The following is a 19627-nucleotide window of genomic DNA, read 5'->3' as shown; positions in this document are numbered from 1 at the left end:
ATCTCCTCTGCTGCTCTGCATCCGAAAAGGCTTCCGTGGTGAGGTGAGGCTGGCAGAGTCTGAACGCCACAATTCACGTTCTGTCGTCCTTGTCCGCACTGGCGCTTCAAAGGACCTGAGGAGTCCTGCAGTGAGTAGCCAGTTTCCAAAGTGTGTTTGACTTCAGCACAGTCTCCACCCCCTTTATACCTGCGGCCCGCCACTGGACTAAGAGAAACTCCTGCAGGAGCTTCCAGGCGGGACCTTTGTCAGGTGGGAGGTGTTTCCCAGCAAGGTTGCAGCCTGTCCTCTGGCTGGACGTGCTCCCGCAGTCCCCGTAACCCTCTGAAGGCATGTGCAGATGGTCTTGTCCAGTCACCTCACTTTCCGGATCGGGAGCTGGGGGTGGTCATGGTCCCTCACTTGCCGTCTCTCCTGCCGGGAAGGCTCCCGTCCAGTGGTTTTGCTTCCTCCAGACATTGGCTCAGATGTCACCTTCCCTCTGGGGGCTTCCCGGCTGCCCGGACAGGAACTCGAGCTGGCTTCTGTCTTCCTGGCACTGTCCAGCCGCGTCTGAGCTGCTTCTGTCCGCAGTGCTACAGGCTAACACGCCCCACGCTGTTGGCCACATCAGGACACCAGCCTCCTGGGGGCTTGTGGGCTTGTGTGACCGCCCAGACGAGCGCGAGGCCTGTCCGCACTGCATGTAATAGGGATGTTGCGCTGGTTGCCTCTGCTCTGGCGGGAAAGCAGGGGAGAACGGGCGTCCTGGGTGTTCAGGGGCAGACCCCAAGGCTGGCACTGGGCAGGGGCTGTAGTTCATGCGGGCGTTAGCTGGAGCCCAGCGACAGACACGAAGCTTGGGTGTATTTTATCATCGTCGTACGATCTGGAGGCCCAGGGTGACAGGACAAGGCCCTGGCCGTCAGGGACCTGAGCCCCTCTGACCCCGCTGCGCCGGCGTCCTGAGAGCACGGTTCCTGCCCCCAGCCTATGCTGGCCGCGGGGGCCCTGGGCCAGACCTCTCTGTTGCCAGCGGGGGGACAGGGTAGTCTCTCCTGAAGTCTTCTCTCTCCCTGGCCTCTCTCTCCCCGGCTCGGAATCGTCGCATCTGCGATGGGCCCACCCAGGGAAAACTCTCCAGGAGCACATGTTTCAGGCAGGTCACTAGCCGTGTCTGGCACAGGGGCTATGTGACTCTGGGCTGATCACGGAGGTGATCTGGACAAGTCCACCGGTCCCCGAGGGTCGTGGTGCCAAAGCACCCGGGGCAGAATGGCTCACCGCCAGGGAACCACTCTGTCTGTGGCCCAGGAGGGCAGCATGAGCACGGCATGGGTCCCTGTGCTGGGGGCTGCGAGCAAGACACCCCACACTCTCTCCCAGCATCTGAGGGGTGCTGCTCAGGGCAGCGGGAATGTTCCCTCCAGCCTCGGGGGCCCCGCTGGATCCGCACCCGGAGCTGACAGACGGGAGCGGAGGGAAGCTGCTAAGGGTGTGGAGCGTAAGTTGTGCGGGACTCAGGGGTCTTTGTGGGGAAGTGAAGGCCCAAGGACGCTGTTAGACGGGTGTGATGAGGCAGAGAGCTAGCAGAGGCCGGGGGTAAGCGACGGGCGCTCAGCGAGGCCTGGTGGCCCTCTGTCTTGGGAGACGAGGCAGCTCCTTCCCCCCGGTCTGGCGAGGGCTCCTCTCCCAGTACAGCCCTGTGAGCTGCTGTGTGGGACGCAGCTGCCCTGGACACATGGGCTCTGTGACCTTCCTGCCCCTGCTGTTCCAGCCCCTTCTCCCTCTAAGGCGTGCTCTGCCCCAGGGCCACGGGGCTCCCCGTCCCGGGCTGGCAGGCCCATCGCGGCCGTCTGCCTTGTCTCTGCGTCCCTGCATTGAGGGCCCGCTGCAGTCCTTGTTTTTCTTACCCCCGCGGGAGCCCCGTGTCCACAGTGGTGCACATTCCGAGGTTCACTGCACTGCGTCGGGTCCCCGTGACACAAAGGATCTCGGGCTTGCGGGGCCGGCGCAGCCTGTGCTGCGGGAACACGGATTGTTGTGTTGGGCTCTTTCTGGAAGTTCAGATATGGAAAGGGAGTGCTTTTTCTGCCTTCTTTATGCTTGTTTTTACGTAATGTCACACGGGTCAGTGGTATTTAGTTCCAGAACAGGTGGAGCCTCAGGGTTAAACCAGGGACCACTAGCCTTGGACTTGAGAACTCGCGCAGTTATCTGTGCCTTGGGAGGGAGTGTTGGAAAATCAGCGCAGGTGCCTGTGACAGGTAGGGGCCTTGGGATCGGATGCCGGGCTGGGAGCCGCCCACACCCGGCCGTGCTGCGGGATGGCCCCGAAGCCAGGCTGGCCGGTTGGAGGAGCAGCCCCTCCAGCTTTCTGATCCTCCCTTAGAGAACGTGGAATTTGGAACCACTGACGTGGCAAGGGGGTCACTGGAGCTGAGCCTCGTTCGTGCCTTTGGTCCCGTCCACTGCTGTCATGCGTGCCTTGCCGTGGTTTGTCTGAGCAAATGCAGCTCTCGTCCTGCAGCCCCAGGAACCTCACTCGGTGCTGGCGTCCGAGGAGATTAAACCCATGTGCAGAGGGCGGTGTGGGGCCGTGAGTGCGCTCAGGGTGCTGGGTGCCCTCCTGGTACAGTGATGTGGGGCTCTGAGCCCTGGGAGAGCCCAGGCTCCCGGGAAGGCTGGCGTTGACTCTGACCTGCACGTTCCCTGCGCCGCCTGTTCTTTGCCTTGAAAAATCCTTGGCCCCAAACCGGGGGAACACAAAGCAGAATGGAAGCTGACGTGACCAGATTTTGTAGTGAAAATCCATACCGAAGATTTGACATTTTCTGTATCTGGAGCGGTGAAAAAAAATTTTTTTAAAGATTTTATTTATTGAAAAAAAAAAGATTTTATGTATTTATTTGACAGAGAGAGAGAGATCACAGGCAGGGGTAGTGGCAGAGGGAGAGGGAGAAGCAGATTCCCCGCAGGGCAGAGAGCCCTATATGGGGCTCGATCCCAGGACCCTGAGATCATGACCTGAGCTGAAGGCAGAGGCTCAACCTACTGAGGCCACCCAGGCACCCCTGGAGCCGTGAAATGAAGAAGAAAAGCCACGCAGGTATTTCTCTCTCTCTTTTCTAGTTTTTATTTAAATTCCAGTTAGTTCGCCCACACTCTGCTGTTGGTTTCAGGAGTGGGGTTAGTGGCTGAGTCCTTCCCAGCAGTGCAGGCCCTCGTCACCGCCCCAGACAGGCCTGTCCTCGGCAGCATGTGCGTTTAAAGCTGCCTCTCTCTGCGTTTTGACCTCGCCAGGCACTTAACATGATGCCGTCTGTGGGGGTGTTCTTAGTCAAACGGAAGTAGCCTCTTTCTTCTGTGACCTGTGACACCGAAGTGTCCGTGGGGTTTTCTCCACTGGCGGGGTCCCCCAAGGATGCGTTCGCTGCGAGGGGCGTCTGTCAGTTCACATGCCATTATGGCTTCCTGGTCCGTTCGACGACATGTCCCTTCCAGTCGAATGTCTCCATCATTTAAGCGTTCTCTACATACTGAGGATAAAAGTGCACGTCATCGTGTCAGGATGTCTTCCAACCTTTTTAACTGTTGTGTCTTTCCTACTTGAACTTTAACGAGTACATGTACGTAGATCATAAAATATGATCGATAGATTATACTCAGATAAGTAGTTAAAATCCCGTATAACACGTTTTCATATCCGGTTCAAAAACTAGACTGTTGTGGCCACTATGTAGAGGTGGGACGGACCCTTCCCCTCCCCCAGGCTTGGTTTGGGAGTAAGACAGATGATGTCATGCCCACGTGATGAGGGTACGAGAGAGAAGGCTTATTATTTACACGATGAAGCTTTCTGGGGGTGAGGGGGTGACTCCCGAACAGATCGGGGGAGAGGAGACTGACTGCCTTCCTTGCGGTCAGGGCTGGGGAGTCCACGTCGGCCAGGCTTGTGTGACGCGAGCTTCCCTTTAGTGCCAGAGGAGGAAACACCCAGGGTTTCTCATCGGCTTGCCCAGACATGGGGCAGCACAGGGAAGTGGCGGCCGTGAGTCTTGCCACCTGTCTCACATCAGAACGGAGTCAGACTCTTTATTACGAGAGTAAAAGACGTAAACATTTCTGTATTTATTAATAATAACGTGTTTGGTTTGTAGCTTATTACTTTTCCCCCTTGGCGTTCAGTGAGATAAGGAAAAACATTTAAGTGTGTTAAAAATTACCATAAGGTCTTAGAAAGTTTAAGAATGGAGGAAAGGCAGAGTTCTTGAGGTGGCATAAAGTAGCTAAAATGTATGGTGCAAAAGGAACTTTTTAAAAAAGATTTTATTTATTTGTTTGACAAAGAGAGAGCAGGCAAGTAGGGGGAGCAGCAGGCAGGGGGCGAGGGAGAAGCAGGCTCCCCACGGAGCAGGGAGCCGCAAAAGGATCTTTCAAGCTGACTCATTCAGAGAGTGCTTTACCCAACATATAATATAATCTTCTCTTCATTAAAACATAATTTTCACTTCTTAAAAAAAAATGAGCAAGTAGCTCAGTGTATTACCTTTGTTTTGGGCTTCCAAATTTGAGACATCTGAGCTAAATCAGTTGCAGAGGGCTGCTTCACTGCCGTGCGGTTTGGGGCTTCTCTGCCCCCGTTAGAAGGCAAGGCTCTCTAGGGCCGAGACTGTTATCAACCCTTCACTGTTTGCTGTTCAGCAGTCCCTGGCACATGGTAGACACATTGAAAATATCAGAGGATGGATGGATGCATGGATGGCTGGACGGATGGACGGATGAGTGGATGGATGAGTGGATGGGTGGTGGGTGGGTGGAGATGGTGGGTGGGTGGTAGGTTCGCGTGAGTTGCCACCAGACGGCAGTGTTGTGGGTCTGTGCTGCAAGTCTACAGCTGCAAAAGCCCCGGAGCCAGGTGGCTGTTCAGGCAGGATCTTATCAACCCCGTGTGCCTGAACCCCGGTGACCCAGCCCCTCAGGGCTGCCCCTTAATGCCCACCGACCTTCTAAAATGCCAGGGGTTAATGAATCATGAAATGTTCTCTTTGTAAGGACTCTTAGATGTTTCCTGTTCTCTTCCAGTTCCCCAATTTTTCAGTCCAAAAAGTGGGGGACAGCAAAGCCTTCAGGCCTCAGCAATTGATTTGGCGCAGATGTCTGAAACTTGGGAGCCCGCAGTGGAGATAATACACTGAGCTACTTCTTCATTTAAAAAAAGAGCGCTCTAGTGCTCCATAGCAGAGACCTCACACCTGGGCACGGCCGTGGCCGGCTTCCGGGGCTGCGCCAGCGACCCAGAAGCCCTGGCTGGGTCACGTCTACCTTTCACTCCTGCAGTTTTCTGCAGCCCCGCTGTTCTGCCGTTCCGATCTGTAGCCTGATCTCTTTCTCCTTTTGGCCTCAGCCCCACTTACCTGGTTTTTTTCTTACTGCAAATGACAGCATTTTTAAAAATCTGAACTTTCTAGCTGCAAATCACATTCGGGCTCCCGTGGAAGCCGGAACGTTTTGTTTTGTTAATCCTCACGTTTCTGAGCACCAGGGGCCCCTTCCTGGGTCCCGCACAGGCCCCTCGAGTTCCCTTGCATGTTACCAGTGACTGAAAACGCACCTTTCTGTGTCTAGGTAGGTAAGTCCCCTCTAGTCGTCCTCTCACTCGCTCCTTCCGCGTTCACTGCATGTGTGTTACAGAGACCCAGGCTCCTTATTTGTCTCCGTTTTGTCTCCAGTTTGTCTCTCATTTGTCAAATGACTGGAATTTGAAATGCAATCAGATAAGTACATGAAATCAACAAGGTGCATACATTGCACTGTGGCCCGTGTAGCCGATGTAAGTGCCAGGGTTCCGGTGAGACACAGTGGGAAGGTTCTTTTGCAGTATGGACTGGTGCTGGGCTGGGCCTTTATCTCCAAACTCGGGGTGCTAACGCCAGCGTCCCGGGCCGGCGGGAACGTTCAGGTACATGTGTGGATGTGGTCCGGGACGGTTCCCGGCCCGCGGCAAGGGTTCAGGAGACGCCAGCTCCCGCCCGGCTCTCTGGAACGGAGGGAGAGGCAGAGGACGTCGAGCACACAGCAGGAGGAGTGGCTGACTGTGAGCGTGGGCTGGGGGCACGTGGACAGGGAGGTGCATCCGTTGGGTCTCCTGGGGAACAGGTGCCGAGGCAGAGCTGGGAATCCAAGGGGCTTGTCGGGAAGGAACGTCGGTGGAAGTCGAAGGGACCAGGGAGCAGTCCTGGGCTGTGGAGTCTCAGACTGCCCTGAGGACAGGGCACGGGGACCTGGCACGAGGCGGCCAGGTGCGGCCGTCCTGCATTGGGTGGAAAGATCCAGCCTTTCGGCCTCGAGCCCCTGGTCGCTGCGCGGCAGGATTCAGGAGGCAGATGGGACGGAAGTACACCATCGCGTCCGTTTCTTTCGGAGACTCACGGAGTGCCCTGGGCCCAGGCACCGCGTCCCAGCCCCCCGGCTGCCCGCTGCCCGCCGAGCTGCGGGCTGTGATCTGAGCCCGCACTGGCGACCCTGGGGAGAAGCCGTGGCCAAGATTTGGATGGTGAGCAGCCCGGGGCGACCATGCACTTGGCGCTGGCAGACTCTGGTCCCAGTGATGGTGACAGCCGGTCACTGTGGCTTCCCACTGGGCCCTGTGCTCAGGGCAGGCACACTGGGACCGCCTCCGAACCGCCTCCGAACCCTGCCCCGGCCTCTGGGGACGTTGGGCGATGAGTGCAGACATGTCCGGCGTGTCTGGACTGGGCGAGCACAGAGTGGCGGCTCTCCCTGGGTGCAGGCCTGGAGGCAGCCCCGCCACACGGGCGTCCGGAAGCCAGGCTCCAGCCGCCCCACCGCAGACCGTGAGGGCCCCGCTCACGTTTCCACTCTAGCGCCTTGTCGTCCATCCGACTCAGGATGCTTGCCTCGCCGGCGGCGGGTCCGCGGTGACTTCAGTGTGGACTTGTTTCCTGTCGTTCTTTCTCCCATACTCTCAGCTCCAAACACGGTCGTCACATCGGTGGCAAAGGGCTTTGTCTCGTGGAGGGACTCACACCTCACCCAGGGCCGTGCAGGTTTGGAGTCGCTCAGTTCCAGATGCATTTAGGGGTGAACGAAACCCAAGTTTAGTTACGGTGTCGTACCTGTTGTTTATGTGGTTACTGATTGTCCCACGTTCCGTCAGTGTTTCCTGGGCGCTGTCCCACAGTATTTGGCCTACCCCGTGGCGTACCTCGTTTCCCGAGGGGACACAGGTGACGGAAAGCATGGCCAGCTCTCGAACAAACAGGTTGTTACTGCGCGGGCCTGCTTTGTGGCGGCTTTGTCCCGCAGACCCCGGACGGAGCTGTCACTGCGTTTCCTCTTCCTGGCATGGTCGTAGCTGCGCGTCCTTGGCTGACTTTGTTGTGAGAGGACGGTGGTGAAGGTTCCGTGGGCCATCCATGCGGCTTCTGGTCCTCAGTGGGCTTGTAGATATAAGTTTTGGGGGCGGCAGCTCTAGATTTTTGACTGGGGCTGGCGTCTGTCACCCCCCCCACTGTTCAAGTGTCACCTACAAAATGGTAGCGCCTTTTCGTGATCTTCCGCTCCTGCTCACGCTGCTTCTCTCACGTAGCCCGGGCTGCACGGGGCCCCGCCTTCGCCCCCTCCGTGTCCTGTCGCCCTGGCCCAGCTCCCACACTGGCCCGTAGCTGGCCGTCCTGCTGTAGATCCAGCCCATACACCCGATGCCCTCGGGGGGGCCACCGTCTGGGCCCCCACTTGCTCCCGTGCCCTTAGAGCATGGCCACTCCCACCTGTCTGTCCCCCACTCGCAACATCCGCTCACCGGGGCCAGGACGTCGTCTCGTTCACAGCACAGCAGTCCTCTCTAGCAGCAGCTGCCTTCTGGAAGCCAAGGGCCAGCAGTCCGGCATCCTCTGGTCAGCAGAGCTGCCGTGTCTGTGGTGGGGAGCGCGGTTCACGCCGGGCGGGGATAGACGCCCGCCCCTGCCTTGCATGTCCTGCCTCTCACCGCCTCCCCGCGCTGTACGGCCTTCTTCTCGCGCAAGGCTGGTGTCAAGAGTAGTGAGAGGGGGTCCCCGGGGCCAGAATATACGCGGCTCGGGCGGGGGGCTACTGCCATCGGATCTGGTTCTCAGAACAAGAAAGCCCTCACACGCGACGTATAGTGCCCCAGGCTGTCAAGAAGAGCTCCTAGCAGACTTCCCACACGGGGGAGAGTAGTCGCGTCCCGGGTTCTGAGCCGTGTAGAAAACAAAGTCTTCGAGATGGTGTTTTTTCGGTGTCTCCTGCATGGAGTCCTGGCCGGCTCCGTGGGCGGCGCGTGTGACCTTGATCTCAGGGTCGTGAGTTCAAGCCCCACGTTGGGTATAGAGATGACATATGGTAACCAAACCAAAACACCAAAGCAGAAGCTTTGAAAAAGGAATTAAAGAAATTAAAAGAAATTAAAGGGAGCTTTGTGCACCTGGATGTGCTTAAAAACTTAAAAAAAGAAGACATTAAAGAATTAAATTGCAGTGTAGTGCAGGCCCGGGGATGCTACCAGAGGGAACAGGGTGGTTCTCCGGTAACCGCACAGCACGGGACTGCCCCGCGGCCCGCCTGTCCTGACAGCCATCAGGGCAAGGCTGAGCCGGACGCCGTGAGACAACCACAGACATGGCTATGCTGTTAGGAGCTGTTTGAAAATCTGAGACATTGTGAAAAGTTACCATTCAGAACCAAAAAACACCTAAAATTCCCTGAACTCTCTTGACCTTTTGTAACAATTACATCACATACTTTCACATTTACGAGGGAATTGTGCTCTGAATTGACTTTGAAATATTTTAGTCCCTTTTTTGGAATTTCATGGTCTTTGCGGCTTTATTGAACAAAAGGAAAGAAAAGTGAAAATACCAGGTAGCTATAAATTATGCTTGTTTTTTTTTTTTTACTGAAAAAAACAAAAACAAAAACAAAAACAAAAAACCCCACAAAAAACCCCCCAGCAAACCTGAGCCTTCGTGCCACGTTTCGCTTCCTTGCCACCAGGCGGTGCCAACAGCTTGAGTGAAGGAAGGTTCTCTGTTGAATGTCAGACCTTGCCGGGAGGCCCAGGCAGCCCACGGAGAAACCCATGTATGTGTTTATTTTTGAAAAATCAGCTGACACTGGTTTGATTTAGGAAGATGACATGTAAAGGTCTGTTTTTGCTCTAATGGGAAAACACCTAAACATCCAGTTTGTTACTAATGTTCCATCCAGAAAAGTAACATGAAGAAGGAACGCACACCCAAAAATTAGCCCTTGTCTCTCAAACATAGTAAAGTCACCTGGGGCACATTCTTGACCCTAGTGATGTGCTTCCTGACGTTTCCCCTGAGGAAAATATCGGACAGATGAACAGACGTGAACGGATGCTGTGTTCACAATACCGAGGACGACTGTGTGACGGTAAATGCTCACCCAAGATGATGGGCTCCAGATAACATCTCTGTTCGTTGGCACTGTTTTCTGGTTGCGGGGTCTTGAGAAACAAACGTGAGCTCTGCCTGCCTCCCCGTCTCTGCAGGAGCAAGCCTGAGCGGTGATCCCGCAGACCAGCGGGCCGGGCACGCGGAAGAGTGTCCAGCACCTAACTAGGACTCACAGGACACGGGCTGTGGGAGTCACCACCCTGGCTGTCTGTACCTTCGGACTCTATGAGTGTGCACGGGTTCCTGTTATCATCTGAAAAGATAATGAACTCCTGTTGGTTTTTGGAAAGCTCAGGTGGGGGGAAGGAATTGTATTTATTACCATCGATAAAATTAGTAAGTCAATTCTCATTTGCCCGGAGAGCTACGTGGTCATGCCTTTTTCATGTCTAATTTTCTAGCTATTCTGAACAAGAATTCATTTACCAACTGTGGATTCTTTCCAGCATGTGGTTCATTAGCATGACTTCATGCTGAAAGGTAAAAATTAGACACATTTGATGTGTGGGATCGAGCAAGGGTCGAAGTACGTTGTTGCAGTAGAAAGAAGCCATTAAAATCCTGGGGACGGTGTGCACCACAGCCGCTCCTAGGTAAGCCAGCACTGTTGTGTGGAACCCAGAGACTTAGTGAGTGAGCGTTGGGGTGTGTTGGACCCGAAAGCCTGGGTGTAGTGGGGGTCACAGCTTTACAGAAGAAGGAATTTGGTGCTGCTCGGTGTGAGGAGATGGATGAGAGGACTCTGCCCAGGTCTGCGTGGAAACGTTCCCTTCATCATGGGCGGTACGTGACGCCACGATTCTGGAGAGTCCATGTCCTCGGGTTGGTGGAAAAGGATGACAAGCCTAGATTTCTTATCTTGTGGGTGCTGGTCGGACAGAGGCACGGGGGTCACGAGACCACATACCTTTCCAGAAAATCATAGACATTTAGATACTCCCAGCGGTGAAATTCGGGCTGGAGACAGATCTCACAGGACAGGGGTGAGGTGCGGCTGGGTGCGGCGGTGGCCGCATAAAGATGGGGGGGGGCCGAGTACACATGTGGGAAGAGAGTTGGGGGTGGGGGGAGCAGTCAGTGGTACTGATGAAAACCAACGGCATTTCTGTCTTTATCTTTTATCTTTAATGTTATAACAGTCACCTTTTTAAAAAAAAAACTTTTATTTGCATTTATTTTATGCAGGATTTACTCCTAGGACCCAAGTTTTTTTTCTTGGAATTCCTCTGGGATTTCTTTTCCTTCGGTGTAGGCCCCTTCTCTCGTTTAGGAGCAGTCTGCTCGCGTTCAGTCCAGATTGTCTTCGCGTGGCAGGGAGAACTCGCGTGTGGGTTTGTCGGAAACTGAACCCGCCAAGTCTGCATCCTGGGGCTTTGTTCTCCTGGATGGGCTCTGGGACCAGAGACCCTCCATCGAAACCCTGAGGTCCAGCACAACTCTCTGCATGTTCAAGCACATGCAGTAAAAATCCAGCACTCTTTTTGGGGCCCCGACCTCGTGTCTGGACCCTGGGTGCATGGCCACCCCACCTGAGCCCTGACAGGACGGCAGACGTTGTGCTGCAAAGTGACAGCCTTCAGAGACTTGGTGGCTTTCCGGATCTGCTTATGCTTAATGGCCTGGAAGGGCTCACGTGTGTCCTTAAAGTGAACATGAAGATTTGAACCTCTTGATTTGCATGATTTTGTGGGGTTTTCTGGGTCAAGTGAACACGCATTTTCGGAACTCGCCTCCAGCGGCTTACGGGAAGCTGTCGCAGTCACGTTTCATGGAAATGTAGCTCTCTGGTGTCCCCCTGCTTCCAGTTAGCAGCTGAGTGTGCTGTCCGGCGTCCGGGCTGCCTGTGGCCCCGCTGGCAGGAAGCTCAGACCTTTGGGGGAAGTCCTTTCTATGTTTGAACACTTGTGTGGTTGCCAGGTTCTGTGTATTAAACTGAAATTTTCATGCTTTGACCTGACAAGTATTTATGGAGTGTGGGCCGTGCCCTGGGCCCCAGAGATGGGGAGTCCCCTATTCCTCATACCGGGCTTCCAGTGAGTCGGACGCACGGCCTCTGCGAGGTGGCAGTCCGGCCACACTATGTGTACGACAGCAGCAGACACGAATAAGGAAAGTCGGGAAGCCTCAGTGTGGGGTGTGGACAGGGGATGGGATACGTGTCTCTGTGACGGTGTGAGCGGCCGGGCTGGTGGCCGCATGGTGTGCAGAGACGGCCAGGCCGCAGGAGCAGGCCCTCCAAGGGTGCGCCGTGCGCGTCCACCCACCCGCGGGCTTTCCGAGACGGCACAGCCGGTGCTTTCTCTCAGGACTTTCTTGGTCACGTGCTCTTTTCTCGAGCCGGCCGGGGTGTAAGAGCACAGTCTGGAGCACACACACACTCGTGCGACTCGACCATTTACACTCTGCACCAGGCTCCCGGGAAACTCTGTAGTTAAGGTTTTGGGGAGGCCACGGTTGTACGGGATTTCCAACGGCAGGGGAGCTGGTGCCCCTGATCCCCACGTTGGAAAAGGGTCAGCTGTCACAGGTTCTTGTGGCTTCCAGGTCCGTCCCTGGGGTTAGAGGAACTTCTGGGGTTGTGCCAGGCAGGGGAGGCAGGAGGAGCAGCCAGCACCAGCCACAGGGGGAGAGGCCACGGTGCCAGGTTGGTGCCAGCCCCTGCGGAGACCTGTCCTGGCCACCAGGACAAGGGGAAGCTGGCGGGGAGTAGCCCAGGAAAAGGGATTTGCATGGGGATTGAGTTCCAGTAATTAGAGGAAGCAGAGACCGCTGACACCATGACCACGTTGCCAGGGCCACGCAATGAATCCTGTCTGTGCAGCTCTCTGCTGAGCTGGTTTTTGCCGCGGTGAGGCCAGTGTAGACCGTAGGTCTTGGCTGTGCGGGCTTGCGTTGAGCGCAATCTGTCTTACCGGCTGCACGCCGGGATTTCTGCGACTCGGGAGAAAGGACGAGCAGTGTCTTCCTGCTCAGCTCCCAGGGATCTTAATGACGGCACACTGAGATATTGCAAAGACACATGTAAGGTCAGACCTGAGGCATCATCTCTTCAGAGACATCGTGAAAATCTGCAGGGCGAGGAGACTCCTCAATGCACATCCAGTGGAGTGAACGTCAGATGAGCCGAGTGCGCTGTGGGGTGCGGCGTGTGCCCGTGTCTCGGGGCCCTACGTGGGAGCCTCTCGCTGGAGTAGCGTTTACTTTAAAAAAAAAAAAAATCGATGCCACTGAAGGCCACCATCGAGGCAGTTTGTGTCCATTCTGCCAAAAGGAGACCCGGAGGCGCGGCCAGGTGCTCTGAGCATCTTCTGACTCCGGCATCAGCACCGTCCGGCAAAACAGGAAGTGGGTGTGTCAGGCCCCGTGGCTGAGCCAAGCTTCCTTTCCTGAAAGCTCGCTGCTCCCCTTTGACTAATTCCTGATCAACTCTTGCTCAGAATGGGTATTTACTCTGAACTGTCTGCAAAATTTCCTTCCTTTCATTTTTTTAAAAGAATGATGGCTTATTTTCAGTTTTCCTGTTAGTCTGCATGATTTTTACAAACAACGATGTCAATGAAATAGTGTGTTCGTTTAGAAGTCATTCGCTCTAGACAAGAAACAAGAAGTTTTTAGAGTTGTTACTGGTTTCTCACAGCTCCCTTATTGGTCCTAACTTCTGAGTTCTTACACTTTCCCTGTGGAGACCTGGCGACGCGGCGGTTGGGATGGACCAAATGAGAAATAAATATCCAATACAATCTTTAAAAATGGCGTTTAACCAGATCTGAGCTTGCAGTTTAGTTGGATGTTAAATGCCTTGGATTCTTGCCCAGGAAAGAAAATCTTTTTAAAGCTTATTTATTATTATTTTAAAAGTAATCTCTAGGGCTCCCAGGTAGCTGGGTCAGTTCAGCATCTGCCTTTGGCTCAGGTCATGATCTCAGGGTCCTGGGACCGAGTTCCGCATCGGGCTCTCTGCTCAGCAGGGAGCCTGCTTCCCCCTCTTGGGACCGAGTTGCATCGGGCTCTCTGCTCAGCAGGGAGCCTGCTTCCCCCTCTCTCTCTGCCTGCCTCTCTGCCTACTTGTGACCTCTGTCTGTCAAATAAATAAATAAAATCTTTAAAAAAATTGTTCAGTCTGTGCGTACAAATGCTACGAATCAGCCCCACTTGATAGAACTGTTGCAGGAAGTAGAAAACACTGAGTGGGACGGTCTTGTGTTGTTTACCAGTGTTCACTGGTTGACTTGTAAAAGATTTTTACAAAGATTTACATTACTGTTAACTCCAGTTCAAGATCTTCTTCTTTAAAATAATTTTTTAATTTGAACGCAGTAACACACGTTCCTCTAGTTTCCGGTGTGCGACACGGTGACTGGACACGTTTAGACAAGGCTCTGTGCTCGCCTCGAGTGACTGCCGTCTGTCCCAACACTATTATGACATCACTGTGTTTCTTGTGCTGTGCCTTTTAGTCCCATGACCCGTTCAAGTTTTCTTGAAACAGAAGAATGTTTACTGAATTCTCAGTTGTCAGAGAAAAACCTGGCAGCAGGCTCTGTGTTCTCAGTCATCGCACACCACACAGATGCATGCAAACCTCGAAACTCCGAACAGCAGAAAAGCTGATTTGTAACTTGGTTCTGTCGGTGTGAGAATTAACACAGACACCGAAATTGTTCATGGTACAAGTCAGGAATTCATGACCCATTTTTCTAACACGAATTAAGATGTGGAGTATTGTAACCATAATCAACAGTGTTACGTAATTCCCCGGGGTGGAGGGAAACCAGAAAGGGGCGTCCGGGTGGCTTAGTTGGTTAAGCGTCTTGACTCTTGATCTTGCTCAAGTCTTGATCTCAGTCAGGGTCATGAGTTCAAGCCCCGTGTTGGGCTCCAAAAATAAATAAATAAATAAATAAATTTAAACACATTGTTATTAATAATAAATTTAGAGTTGCTTTTCTTTTGTTTTACCGCCAGCTTTATTGAGATGTCCTGGACATGTCATAGTGTGTAAGTTTAAGGTGTACATGATGACTGTGCACAACAAGGTTAGTTAACACATCCATCCCTTTACTCACTTCCTTTTTAGAGGGGGTATTATTGAGAAAAATTGAAGATCTACTCTCATAGCGACTTGCAAATATACAGTACTTTTTTCTTAAGATTTTATTTATTTGAGAGAGAGCACGAGTCGGGGAGGAGCAGAGGGAGAAGGACAAACAGATTCTGGGCTGAGTGAGGAGGCCGATACAGGGCTCAGTCCCACAACCCTGAGATCGTGGCCTGAGCCGAAATCAAGGGTCAGGCTCTCGACTGACAGAGACACCCAGGCACCTCAACAATACGATATTGTTACCTGTGATCCCACACTGCACATCAGATCCTTAGAATTTAATCATTTTATAACTGGAAGTTCATACCCTTGCATCGATGTGGAATTGCTTTTCCGTGTATGCAATGAACTGTCACGTTACTGAATTTACTGAGCTTTGACAGACATCGTTTTGAAACTGATACCCTTTTTCTCTTAAGGGTGCCAAACACGAGAGTTTGTTTTAGTGCATGACATTTGCATAAGAAGAAATATTATTGAGAACCGTAAGGCCTTGTGCAATAGTCAATCAAATCATTGTTATTATTATTATCTAAAGATTCGTTTATTTATTGTAGAGAGACAGTGTGTGTGTGCAGGTGTGAAGGGCAGAAGGAGGGGCAGAGCCTCATGCTGAGCTCGAGCCCAACAAGGGGGCTCAGTCTCATCACCCTGCCATCGGGAGCTGAGCCCAAACCAAACGGGAGTCGGAGGCTTAACCAACGGCGCCCCCCTCAGTCACGCTAATTATTAACGGTACGCCTACGATAGGTGCACATATAACCTAAATTATAAAACCAGTTCAAAGAGAGTACGTACAAATTCGAACGGGAGCTTTCAGGGGTGGTTTATATTTTTAGTTTTGTGTTGTTAAAAGTGTTTCAAATGTACTGTCGGAAAGTTGTTCTTTATATGTTGCTAGGGGTAATGTCAGGTCATAAACTGTAAAAACTATTTTCATGGGATTAGAAAGCTAACATGATGATATTCAAACTTACTTGAACCAGTTTTCAGTTCTCACTTAGAATAGGTTATATTATTAATATAACATTAATAATCTATAAAACATGTTTTGTTGCCACCGAAAATCTTTGGGATTCAAGTTGTCCATGGTATGAGATCAAATTTCTGAGTAGACCAGTTGGCCAGACCTGGAACTAAGGCAGTAAGTGTCAAGGTACACGCCATCCAGAAGAAACCTTCTCTGTAACCTTGTCCTTTGAGCACACTGCACACGGAGACTTGTAAAGATTGGGCATTCAGTTCCATCTGAGGATACATGAACCTTCCCCGTTGTCTGATCATATAAACCAAACCTCTTCCATAATCTCTCTTTACTGACGGCTTCCTGTCTGTCAATCTCATTCCCAAGAATCCCTCTAGGCACATTAGCAGTGGTTTCCTCTGTCATTAGTGAATCAAATTCTTTTGGTTCTAACAGCCTTTCATCATCTTCACCATCCTTCAGAAGAACAGGAAGGTCGTTTTTACACACTCTTCCAGCTTGACATGTCCACCCAGATTGAAAGGTGTCACGGTCACGCCAGCAATGGTTAGTTCTTCTGAAGTGGGAGCCACCGTTGTGACATGCTGCACAAGTCTGCCATCTTTTAGCATAGGTGGCAATGTTGTTTTCTCACATTAAACAATCCAAAAAATCCCAATTTGCCAGTTTTCTTATATAATCCTAAAAACTGTGGCATACTGCTGATCCCCCTGTAAATTCACTCACATATGAAGTACGTATCCAAATCTTACAGGTCCACGATTGTGGAGAATGCAATTCCTTGTTAGGTGTTGGCCCAGTAGACTCCCAGACTGAACTACAAAGCCTGATGGCCACTGGATATGCTTTTCCTTCAAAGTCAAATCAATTTTTAGAGAAGACGAGTTTTTTCAGTGTGACTACAAATATTAAAAGAAAATGAACTTCATATTTGGTTTAGTTATTTGAAAATTTTAAGTATGTTTGGAACAACTTGGATATGTGAATCTACTTTTTCAACTATGAATTTTTTGAAATCTAATACAGTTCAAGTATGTTGATGTAAATTTTGCATCTGGGAAACACTTTATCTCTCCTTGTGTTCTGAATGACAGCCTTGCTGGATAGGATACTCTTGGCTGCAGATTCTTCCCATTCAGCACAGTGAATATCTCTGCCACTTTGTTCTGGCCTGCCGAGTTTCTGCAGAAAAGTCCCCTGGTAGGCTAATGGGGTTCCCCTGGTATGTAACTGTCATCTCTTGCTGCTTTTAAAATTTTTTCTTTATCAGTACTTTTTTGGCCATTTTAGTTACATATGTCTTCATGTGAATCTGCTTTTGTTGATTTTCTTGGGGGTTCTCTGTGCCTCCTGGATCTAGATTTCTGTTTCCTTCCCCAGCTTAGGGACGTTTTCAGCTATTATTTCTTCATGTAATTTTCTGCCCCTTTTTCTCTTCTTCTGGGACTCAGGTTATACAAATGTTATTACATTTGATGGAGTCACTGAGTTCCCTAAGTCTACGCTCATTTTGCTCAGTTCTTCTCTCTTCCTTTTGTTCAGCTTGATAACTTTCCGTTACTCTTTCTTCTCGGTCATGAATTCATTCCTCTTCTTCCAGCCTGATGTCCATTCACCAGCATGTTTCTCTTTTCATTTATTGAGCCCTTTGTCTCTGCCACGTCATTCCTTATCTCTGTGTTAAGGGTCTCACTTATGTCTTCAGCTCTTTTCTCAAGTCCAGTGAGTATCCTTATCATTACTTAAATTCTCTATCAAGCATGTTACTTAGATCTGTTTCTCTTGGATCTCTGGCTGTGTCCTTGTCTTTCAGTTTATAAGTTTCTCTGTTTCCTCATTTTGTCTGCCTCTCTGTGTCTATTTCTGTGTGTTAGGAAAGTGAGCCGTCTTCTGCACTTGAGGGTGATGACCTTACGAAGAAGAGGCCCTGCGATGGCCTGCTGTGTCATGTCCCCTGTTCCCTAGGGTCTGGCCCTTCCGGGAGTGTCTCTAGTATGTGCTGCATATACTCTTCTGTTTCGTCCTGGCCGCCTCATCCATCAGGCCAGTCGTTCTCAGAGGCTGTTTGCCTGTTGTGGACAGTGTCTGGTCCTTGACCTGAATGTGGCAAGTTTCAACTAAGTGTGCTCTGGTCTGCCGTGAAGCGAGGCCTGTCGTCACCACCACTGGAGCAGAAGCCCAGCCAAACTCCTAGGCTGGGAGACAAGGTAGAAGTCAGGGTTTGGGCCAGTCTTCTGAGGGAGGGGCCTGCTGCTGGGACTGCGGCAAGGGTGACGGAGTGGAGTGGTTCCAGTGGAGCGGGGGGGTCGGTGTTGGTTTATGCAGTGGTCTCTGTACGAACGCTGTCTCTCTGGGACTCTTGGAGACGAGCACTTAACTTCCCAACTGTGTGCCCCAGGCACTCTTCAGATCGCTGTTTCTACACCGGACGTCAGCAGGCTGTTTGCTCTGTCTTCTCTCCAGGAGCAGCTCAGTGTCCTCCGGGCTCTCCCCAGGCCCAGCGCGCTGTCCTTAGAACTCTAAGCTTGCAGCCCCACCAGATGCAGGAACTCACAGAAATCAGCCCCTCCGTTTTCCCCAGCAAATGGCTTTGGGAATTCGTTTCCCCTTGTGTTCCCCTGGGTGCTCGTGGGTCTTACTCTTCTCCCTGACCGCGGCTCCCTCCCTACTGTGGTGGCCACGGTCTCTTTCTTCCCCAAACTGTGTCTCTGCACTTCCACCTTCTTTGATGTGGCCTCATCTCTCTTGTTAGTGGGGACTTCTGTCTTTCAGGCTTCAGGTCGATTTCGGGGGTGTTAAGGATGATTTGTTCATTATCCGGGAGTGTTCATGGGGTGAGTCCGAGGTCCTTCTACTCCACCATCTTCCCAACTCCCAGACTGAGCACCTGGATGCAGATGTGCCATTAAGGGTGACATACCTGGATGCAGATGTGCCATTAAGGGTGACATACATCCGGATCTTGAAAATGTAGTAAATAGCAGAATGTTTTTGTGTTGATTACATGTTGAAATGATTATAATCTAGATATATTGCGTTAAATAAAATATATAATGACAATTTCGCTCTTTTTGCTTTTTAGAAAATAGGGCTGCTGGACAATTTTAAGTTATGTATGGGGCTCACAGATTTCCACTGGGCCGCGCGAGTCTGAGGCTCTTGCCTCGGACGGTCTAGGAGTGTCTGTAACCCACCTGTCAGGTGTACACAGGTGTGTGTAACCAGAGGCAAGCAGACAGCTTTCACCTTCGCATTCTGTGGGATTATCAGCGCAGAAGTCAGGTGCCGTACTGTGCTGGTGCGTGTTTAACAGTTGGCTCTGTGGGGTAAAAGCTCTGTTTTGTAGCTTCTCCAGTCTCCGTGGTGTAAGTACTTCCACTGAGGCCCAGTCCAGGCTGTCAACCGGACATCCCTGGGAGCAGGGAAGGAGGGCTTAGGACAGACCCTCACCAGCAGGCCGCGGCCGTCTGCGGCGCCCCGCTGGTCACGGCCGTCTGTCATCCCTCACTCTTTCTGGCGTCCTCGTGCCACGTTTAACAACAGTAAGTCTGGCCTAAATATTTCTTGATTGGATGCACGCTCCGCCTGCTGCCCTTCTCATATTGCTGCCGTTTTCTCTGGATCCTTTAGCCGTTCTGGAATGTGTGTTCCTCCAGCCGAGGGTGGATGTGTGACGGCAGCCCGCGTTGTCCCCGGGGCCCTCGTGGCGAACCTGTCCTGATCCGCGTCCAGGGCCCTCACTCGCCGCCCCAGCTGAGGGAGGGCTGCCTGCTGGTGGCGCTCGGCGGAGGCGCTCTGGGGGGCCCGCGAGGAGCCGAAGGGCAGCATCTCTGACGGCGACGTCCATGACCACCTGCACACGGTCTCCGAGGGTCGGTTTGCCGGAGAGTGCACCCTCCAACAGCTGTTTTAAGAAAAATAAACCAGGGGCGCCTGGGTGGCTCAGTGGATTAGGCCGCTGCCTTCGGCTCAGGTCATGATCTCAGGGTCCTGGGATCGAGCCCCGCATCGGGCTCTCTGCTCTGCAGGGAGCCTGCTTCCTCCTCTCTCTCTGCCTGCCTCTCTGCCTACTTGTGATCTCTCTCTGTCAAATAAATAAAT

At 52.3% G+C, this 19627-nt stretch overlaps 1 protein-coding gene and 1 pseudogene across 1 annotated transcript; one reads left to right on the top strand and one right to left on the bottom strand.

Annotated features, from left to right (window-relative positions):
• The first annotated feature begins 3062 nt into the window (after positions 1-3062).
• Positions 3063-13357, top strand: LOC123948079. Its single transcript, XM_046014538.1, has 2 exons — positions 3063-10033; positions 10626-13357. Exon 1 carries the CDS (start codon positions 5747-5749, stop codon positions 7079-7081), a length of 1335 nt encoding a protein of 444 aa, XP_045870494.1. The 5' UTR covers positions 3063-5746; the 3' UTR covers positions 7082-10033; positions 10626-13357.
• On the bottom strand, positions 7801-19373 carry LOC123948860 (annotated as a pseudogene).
• Between the last annotated feature and the right edge of the window lie 254 nt (positions 19374-19627).

This window comes from Meles meles, chromosome 8 (assembly GCF_922984935.1).
Source record: "Meles meles chromosome 8, mMelMel3.1 paternal haplotype, whole genome shotgun sequence".
Taxonomy (NCBI): Eukaryota; Metazoa; Chordata; class Mammalia; order Carnivora; family Mustelidae; genus Meles; species Meles meles.
Note: the sequence above shows the minus strand (reverse complement) of the source record. Positions and strands in the feature narration are given on the sequence as shown.

Bases quoted from the DNA above. Each gene is read 5' to 3' on its own strand.
- LOC123948079 (XM_046014538.1), top strand. From the start codon at position 5,747: ATGCAATCAGATAAGTACATGAAATCAACAAGGTGCATACATTGCACT.